Raw genomic sequence first — 9516 nt, forward strand, 5'->3', positions numbered from 1 at the left:
CAAATAGATATAGAATAATTATAGAAAAATATTTAAGTAATATTTGCTTCTGAGAGCTCTTCTGTAGATAACTGAAATCTTCTTAATTTGGAGATGATGATCAACTCAACAAAGACAATATTGATTAACCCCTTCATCTTTGAGGATTCATTACAAATTGATGTAGAAATATTAAAGAAAAATATTTAAATGATGTTTGCTTCTGAGAGCTCCTCTGCAGATAACTGAAATCTTCTTAATTTGGAAATGATGAACAACTGACAGAAAACAATGCTGATTATCCCTTTAATCTTCGAAAATTTATTACAAATAGATATAGAATAATTATAGAAAAATATTTAAATAATATTTGCTTCTGAGAGCTCTTCTGTAGATAACTGAAATCTTCTTAATTTGGAGATGATGATCAACTCACCGAAAACAATATTGATTAACTCCTTCATCTTTGAGGATTCATTACAAATTGATGTAGAAATATTAAAGAAAAATATTTAAATGATGTTTGCTTTTGAAAGCTCCTCTGCAGATAACTGAAATTTTCTTAATTTGGAAATGATGAACAACTGACAGAAGACAATACTGATTATCTCTTTCATCTTCAAAAATTTATTACAAATAGATATAGAATAATTATAGAAAAATATTTAAGTAATATTTGCTTCTGAGAGCTCTTCTGTAGATAACTGAAATCTTCTTAATTTGGAGATGATGATCAACTCACCGAAAACAATATTGATTAACCCCTTCATCTTTGAGGATTCATTACAAATTGATGTAGTAATATTAAAGAAAAATATTTAAATCATGTTTGCTTCTGAGAGCTCCTTTGCAGATAACTGAAATCTTCTTAATTTGGAAATGATGAACAACTGACAGAAAACAATGCTGATTATCCCTTTAATCTTCGAAAATTTATTACAAATAGATATAGAATAATTATAGAAAAATATTTAAATAATACTTGCTTCTGAGAGTTTTTCTGTGGATAACTGAAATCTTCTTAATTTGGAAATGATGATCAACTCAACAAAGACAATATTGATTAACCCCTTCATCTTTGAGGATTCATTACAAATAGATGTAGAAATATTAAAGAAAATTATTTAAATGATGTTTGCTTCTGAGAGCTCCTCTGCAGATAACTGAAATCTTCTTAATTTGGAAATGATGAACAACTGACAGAAAACAATACTGATTATCCCTTTAATCTTCGAAAATTTATTACAAATAGATATAGAATAATTATAGAAAAATATTTAAATAATATATGCTTCTGAGAGCTCTTCTGTAGATAACTGAAATCTTCTTAATTTGGAGATGATGATCAACTCACCGAAAACAATATTGATTAACCCCTTCATCTTTGAGAATTCATTACAAATTGATGTAGAAATATTAAAGAAAAATATTTAAATGATGTTTGCTTCTGAGAGCTCCTCTGCAGATAACTGAAATCTTCTTAATTTGGAAATGATGAACAACTGACAGAAAACAATACTGATTATCCCTTTAATCTTCGAAAATTTATTACAAATAGATATAGAATAATTATAGAAAAATATTTAAATAATATATGCTTCTGAGAGCTCTTCTGTAGATAACTGAAATCTTCTTAATTTGGAGATGATGATCAACTTAACAAAGACAATATTGATTAACCCCTTCATCTTTGAGGATTCATTATAAATTGATGTAGAAATATTAAAGAAAATTATTTAAATGATGTTTGCTTCTGAGAGCTCCTCTGCAGATAACTGAAATCTTCTTAATTTGGAAATGATGAACAACTGACAGAAAACAATACTGATTATCCCTTTAATCTTCGAAAATTTATTACAAATAGATATAGAATAATTATAGAAATATATTTAAATAATATTTGTTTCTGAGAGCTCTTCTGTAGATAACTGAAATCTTCTTAATTTGGAGATGATGATCAACTCACCGAAGACAATATTGATTAACCCCTTCATCTTTGAGGATTCATTACAAATTGATGTAGAAATATTAAAGAAAAATATTTAAATGATGTTTGCTTTTGAGAGCTCCTCTGCAGATAACTGAAATCTTCTTAATTTGGAAATGATGAACAACTGACAGAAAACAATACTGATTATCCCTTTAATCTTCGAAAATTTATTACAAATAGATATAGAATAATTATAGAAAAATATTTAAATAATATATGCTTCTGAGAGCTCTTCTGTAGATAACTGAAATCTTCTTAATTTGGAGATGATGATCAACTCACCGAAGACAATATTGATTAACCCCTTCATCTTTGAGAATTCATTACAAATTGATGTAGAAATATTAAAGAAAAATATTTAAATGATGTTTGCTTCTGAGAGCTCCTCTGCAGATAACTGAAATCTTCTTAATTTGGAAATGATGAACAACTGACAGAAAACAATACTGATTATCCCTTTAATCTTCGAAAATTTATTACAAATAGATATAGAATAATTATAGAAAAATATTTAAATAATACTTGCTTCTGAGAGTTTTCCTGTAGATAACTGAAATCTTCTTAATTTGGAAATGATGATCAACTCAACAAAGACAATATTGATTAACCCCTTCATCTTTGAGGATTCATTACAAATAGATGTAGAAATATTAAAAAAAACATATTTAAATGATGTTTGCTTCTGAGTGCTCTTCTGCAAATAACTGAAATCTTCTTAATTTGGAAATGATGAACAACTGACAGAAAACAATACTGATTATCCCTTTAATCTTCGAAAATTTATTACAAATAGATATAGAATAATTATAGAAAAATATTTAAATAATATTTGCTTCTGAGAGCTCTTCTGTAGATAACTGAAATCTTCTTAATTTGGAGATGATGATCAACTCACTTAAGACAATATTGATTAACCCCTTCATCTTTGAGGATTCATTACAAATTGATGTGGAAATATTAAAGAAAAATATTTAAATGATGTTTGCTTCTGAGAGCTCCTCTGCAGATAACTGAAATCTTCTTAATTTGGAAATGATGAACAACTGACAGAAGACAATACTGATTATCTCTTTCATCTTCAAAAATTTATTACAAATAGATATAGAATAATTATAGAAAAATATTTAAGTAATATTTGCTTCTGAGAGCTCTTCTGTAGATAACTGAAATCTTCTTAATTTGGAGATGATGATCAACTCACCGAAAACAATATTGATTAACCCCTTCATCTTTGAGGATTCATTACAAATTGATGTAGTAATATTAAAGAAAAATATTTAAATCATGTTTGCTTCTGAGAGCTCCTCTGCAGATAACTGAAATCTTCTTAATTTGGAAATGATGAACAACTGACAGAAAACAATGCTGAATCCCTTTAATCTTCGAAAATTTATTACAAATAGATATAGAATAATTATAGAAAAATATTTAAATAATACTTGCTTCTGAGAGTTTTTCTGTGGATAACTGAAATCTTCTTAATTTGGAAATGATGATCAACTCAACAAAGACAATATTGATTAACCCCTTCATCTTTGAGGATTCATTACAAATTGATGTAGAAATATTAAAGAAAATTATTTAAATGATGTTTGCTTCTGAGAGCTCCTCTGCAGATAACTGAAATTTTCTTAATTTGGAAATGATGAACAACTGACAGAAAACAATGCTGATTATCCCTTTAATCTTCGAAAATTTATTACAAATAGACATAGAATAATTATAGAAAAATATTTAAATAATATTTGCTTCTGAGAGCTCTTCTGTAGATAACTGAAATCTTCTTAATTTGGAGATGATGATCAACTCACCGAAAACAATATTGATTAACCCCTTCATCTTTGAGGATTCATTACAAATTGATGTAGTAATATTAAAGAAAAATATTTAAATGATGTTTGCTTCTGAGAGCTCCTCTGCAGATAACTGAAATCTTCTTAATTTGGAAATGATGAACAACTGACAGAAAACAATACTGATTATCCCTTTAATCTTCGAAAATTTATTACAAATAGATATAGAATAATTATAGAAAAATATTTAAATAATAATTGCTTCTGAGAGTTTTTCTGTAGATAACTGAAAACTTCTTAATTTGGAGATGATGATCAACTCACCGAAGACAATATTGATTAATCCCTTCATCTTTGAGGATTCATTACAAATTGATGTAGAAATATTAAAGAAAAATATTTAAATGATGTTTGCTTTTGAGAGCTCCTCTGCAGATAACTGAAATCTTCTTAATTTGGAAATGATGAACAACTGACAGAAGACAATACTGATTATCCCTTTAATCTTCGAAAATTTATTACAAATAGATATAGAGTAATTATAGAAAAATATTTAAATAATACTTGCTTCTGAGAGCTCTTCTGTAGATAACTGAAATCTTCTTAATTTGGAGATGATGATCAAATCAACAAAGACAATATTGATTAACCCCTTCATCTTTGAGGATTCATTACAAATTGATGTAGAAATATTAAAGAAAATTATTTAAATGATGTTTGCTTCTGAGAGCTCCTCTGCAGATAACTGAAATCTTCTTAATTGGGAAATGATGAACAACTGATAGAAGACAATACTGATTATCCCTTTCATCGTCGAAAATTTATTACAAATAGATATAGAATAATTATAGAAAAATATTTAAATAATATTTGCTTCTGAGAGCTCTTCTGTAGATAACTGAAATCTTCTTAATTTGGAGATGATGATCAACTCACCGAAGACAATATTGATTAACCCCTTCATCTTTGAGGATTCATTACAAATTGATGTAGAAATATTAAAGAAAAATATTTAAATGATGTTTGCTTTTGAGAGCTCCTCTGCAGATAACTGAAATCTTCTTAATTTGGAAGTGATGAACAACTGACAGAAGACAATACTGATTATCCCTTTAATCTTCGAAAATTTATTACAAATAGATATAGAATAATTATAGAAATATATTTAAATAATATTTGTTTCTGAGAGCTCTTCTGTAGATAACTGAAATCTTCTTAATTTGGAGATGATGATCAACTCACCGAAAACAATATTGATTAACTCCTTCATCTTTGAGGATTCATTACAAATTGATGTAGAAATATTAAAGAAAAATATTTAAATGATGTTTGCTTTTGAGAGCTCCTCTGCAGATAACTGAAATCTTCTTAATTTGGAAATGATGAACAACTGACAAAAGACAATACTGATTATCCCTTTCATCTTCGAAAATTTATTTCAAATAGATATAGAATAATTATAGAAAAATATTTAAATAATAATTGCTTCTGAGAGTTTTTCTTAGATAACTGAAAACTTCTTAATTTGGAGATGATGATCAACTCACCGAAGACAATATTGATTAACCCCTTCATGTTTGAGGATTCATTACAAATTGATGTAGAAATATTAAAGAAAAATATTTAAATGATGTTTGCTTTTGAGAGCTCCTCTGCAGATAACTGAAATCTTCTTAATTTGGAAATGATGAACAACTGACAGAAGACAATACTGATTATCCCTTTCATCTTCGAAAATTTATTACAAATAGATATAGAATAATTATAGAAAAATATTTAAATAATATTTGCTTCTGAGAGCTCTTCTGTAGATAACTGAAATCTTCTTATTTTGGAGATGATGATCAACTCACTTAAGACAATATTGATTAACCCCTTCATCTTTGAGGATTCATTACAAATTGATTTAGAAATATTAAAGAAAAATATTTAAATGATGTTTGCTTTTGAGAGCTCCTCTGCAGATAACTGAAATCTTCTTAATTTGGAAATGATGAACAACTGACAGAAGACAATACTGATTATCCCTTTCATCTTCGAAAATTTATTACAAATAGATATAGAATAATTATAGAAAAATATTTAAATAATATTTGCTTCTGAGAGCTCTTCTGTAGATAACTGAAATCTTCTTATTTTGGAGATGATGATCAACTCACTTAAGACAATATTGATTAACCCCTTCATCTTTGAGGATTCATTACAAATTGATTTAGAAATATTAAAGAAAAATATTTAAATGATGTTTGCTTTTGAGAGCTCCTCTGCAGATAACTGAAATCTTCTTAATTTGGAAATGATGAACAACTGACAGAAGACAATACTGATTAATCCTTTCACATCGAAGATTTATGAATCATTACGAATCCTAATTTTTTCATCCATTTTTACAGTGGTAATTTTATTATTTAATTGCAAATAATAAAAAATTGTAATCTAGTAACTTCCAAGTGTTAATAATAAAAGCTTTCTTTCAATTTCATAAAAGGTGGTGAAAATTTTCGCTGAAAGTGAATCCACAAGACCAATTATAAGAGATAAACGCTATTAAAGTATGAGAATGTAGAAAAAACGTCGGTTTATCATGTGAAATATGTGTTTTAAACCGTTTAACAGATTGTGAAAGTCCATATCGCCGTGTAAACGATTTGTGTATGTATTTAATATGAATCTCGACTCGAATTCTTGGCGGTGGTAGTGTTTTTCACATTCTTCGTGCCTCTTACCGTGAACACAGCCTCTACCAAAGTCGTAAGTTGCATTGACCCAATAATCATATAAGTTCAGTGTTGTTTTTATGTTATCCCATCGATTCGAGCTGGTATCGTTGTCTTTTTCCACTCACAAGGAAATAAATCGTAATAAACTTTTTAAGCAAACTTATTTGTAAAGTAAAGGGGAAAAAATCTCCAATAAAATACCAATACCAATAGAATTTTTAAGACGGCGGCAATTAAGGAAATTCTAGAATGTTAATTGTTCAGCCATATGTGGCGGGCAATTTTTTTTCAAAAAAACTATATCTACGTGTAATTGCCGCTGTTAAAGCAACGTGATTATCTGACTTATACACTGAATTACGGATAAATATTTTTTTCCCGCCGACCGATATGTGTGTTGAATATATTTTATGGTCGGTGACGATTCCATTTGATATTATATTATTTTATCAAATGGCGTTAATATTACTTTGTAGAGGTGCATTTAAGGTCAAACAACAATTCAGCCATATAAAACAAATGTTCCGGGAATTAGTTGTGCCTTTTACAATGCCAGACAAGGCACAACAGGACAAATCATTTATTTTACAAGGTACCATTTGGCTTCAAGTAGGTACACCTTCTAAGAAGACGTTTTATATTGTTCTGATAATATCTGTTTTAGAACCAATGTGGTCAATGTCTTCTTAATATTCTTCAGATGAAGTGGTTCCTTGGTTCTACCAAGAGAAAACTTCAAATATTGATAAGACATTGCTAAGAAGAGGTTTTTCTATTGTTATATAAATCTGTTTTAGTCTTTTGCAATGTCTTCTAAGTAATATAATCAATAATTAGAAACTTTATAAAAATTTTCTCTAGATGGAAATATGGTATTTCACAATACCAGAGAGTTTACAAGGTATAAATTGTCTTTCTACTACTAAATCATAATGCTCAGGAAAATGAAATATAATAATTTATTCATATTTTTTATTAATATGATATATAACATCTACACACAAGAATTAAACTCTTTTCATATTATAAGCATCTAATTCAGCATCTAAATCATCAGCTGTCGGCTTCTTAACACATTTCCCCTTCTTTGCGACAAATTTTTTCTTCTGCGAAAACTTGTCAGTTACTTTATGCCCTTTCCAAGGTCCTACTTTGTTGGGTTTTCCATTAAACGACGGCTTCACCTTCCACGAAGCCACTCCGTTGTTACTTCCCTTCAGTGCCTTCGGTTTCCTCTCCAGTTGACCAAAAGACTGAGGTCCGGAGGTTTCAATACGCATTGGTATTCCATCTAATGGTACGCCGTTGTAGGTCTTCCATGCCTTTGAGGCTGCTTCTTTGGTGTGGAAGATGACGTGGGCACTCTTTAAGGAAACGCCTTGTTGGTTGTAGTGAACGGCCGAACTTTTAATAGGGCCAAACTCCGAAAACAGGTCTTTGATATCTCTGTCGCTCACTTTGGAATGAAGGTTGGAGACTGTGATCTTGAATTCACCGAGGTTCTGGTGCATTTTATTAAATGCCATTTGCCACTTGGGGTTCTGTAATTTTTTCTTAAATGTAGCTGGTGAGTGGACGTTTTTCTTCACAACTTTCCCTTGTTTGGTTACGTTTGGCTTTGGTTTAAAGGTGGTTCCTTTTCCACCTTTGTTCTTGTTTTGATTCCTTGTGGTCTTGATGATTTCTTCTAGGGACATCTCCTCTTTGTTCATCATGGTTCTTGCAATGATTAAATCAGTTGTACTATAAATTATTTTGATTTGGTGATGAAAACTTGGATGGTACGATGATAACAATTCGGATGGTGAGGTGAGTGACGATAAAGGATGTAAAACTCAATTTTTATACAGGTTTAGGTAAGAACATAGGTAAATAATATTCAGATAATCTAATTTTGTGAGTAATATTTAAATACAATTTAATTGAAATTTCGTGGGAATTCCCATCAAATTGAGAATATACCTACATACTGATCTGTGATTAAATACTTGGATAATTTTTAATTAAAATTAATTAATTAATAAATGCTTTCGATTAAATTTAGAACCACTTAAAACATTTACAATTCAATGAAACCGTTTACTAACGGAGGCAAAAATTAAACGCTGACTAGATTGTAAAATCTGGAATACCACACTTTGTGAACTATCGATTCGTATTTTAGTCCAGTGCCTCTTAATTACGGGTAATTATCGACTTCTACATCGCCATCGACCATTAAATTTAAATCAGAACACGTCAATAATACAAAAAATAATAATAATTGCTGTTAAACGTGTACCATTGAAGACGGACGCATTTCAAACAAAACCACCGGTCGCCGTTTAGAAAACGCACAGAACGGCACGCATAATAATTTAAAACATAAATAATGCGCACCGCTTTACTGCTGCGCTGGATTCCAGGTGAGTTATTATTAAATGACTGATAAGTGTGCGAATGTTTAAGCAGAAATTGCTGTTTATAATAAGGAAAAAACAATGTGTAAAATGAAGTTAGTCATTTTCTATAGTATGTTACATATTTTTGACTTTAGATGAAGTGGTTCCTTGGTTCTACCAATAGAAAACTTGATGAAGAATCTAATCAATTGTTGTGTCTTGTCTGGCACTGTAAAAGTAACGTGGTTCCGTATTCCTATCAAGAGAAAACTTGATGAAGATTCTAATCATTTTTTGTGTCTTGTCTGGTACTATAAAAGTAACGTAGTTCCGTAGTTCTATCATCATCATTGATGAAAATATTAGGAGGACCTTGTTACGAAGAAGTATTTTATTGTTTCTATAAATCTGTTTTAGTCTTTTCCAATGTAGAAATGTCTTCTTTTTAGTGTAATCAATGATTAAAATCTTCATCAATCTATCTCTCGAAGGAACTATTGAACCAAATTACTTTTATTGTGCAATGATAGACAAGTCACAAGACAAATCACATATTTTACAAGGTACCACTTATTTTTAAGTACACCTTCTAAGAAAAAGCTTTTTATTGTTTCTATAAAGATATTTTAGTCTCTTCCAATGTAGAAATGTCT

At 29.4% G+C, this 9516-nt stretch overlaps 1 protein-coding gene across 1 annotated transcript; it reads right to left on the bottom strand.

The window, feature by feature from the left end:
• Positions 1-7489: 7489 nt before the first annotated feature.
• On the bottom strand, positions 7490-8256 carry LOC109604919 (aly/REF export factor 2-like). Its single transcript, XM_020021474.2, has one exon. It carries the CDS (start codon positions 8195-8197, stop codon positions 7490-7492), a length of 708 nt encoding a protein of 235 aa, XP_019877033.2. The 5' UTR covers positions 8198-8256.
• Positions 8257-9516: the final 1260 nt, after the last annotated feature.

The sequence above is a fragment of the Aethina tumida genome, chromosome 2, assembly GCF_024364675.1.
Source record: "Aethina tumida isolate Nest 87 chromosome 2, icAetTumi1.1, whole genome shotgun sequence".
Taxonomy (NCBI): domain Eukaryota; kingdom Metazoa; phylum Arthropoda; class Insecta; order Coleoptera; family Nitidulidae; genus Aethina; species Aethina tumida.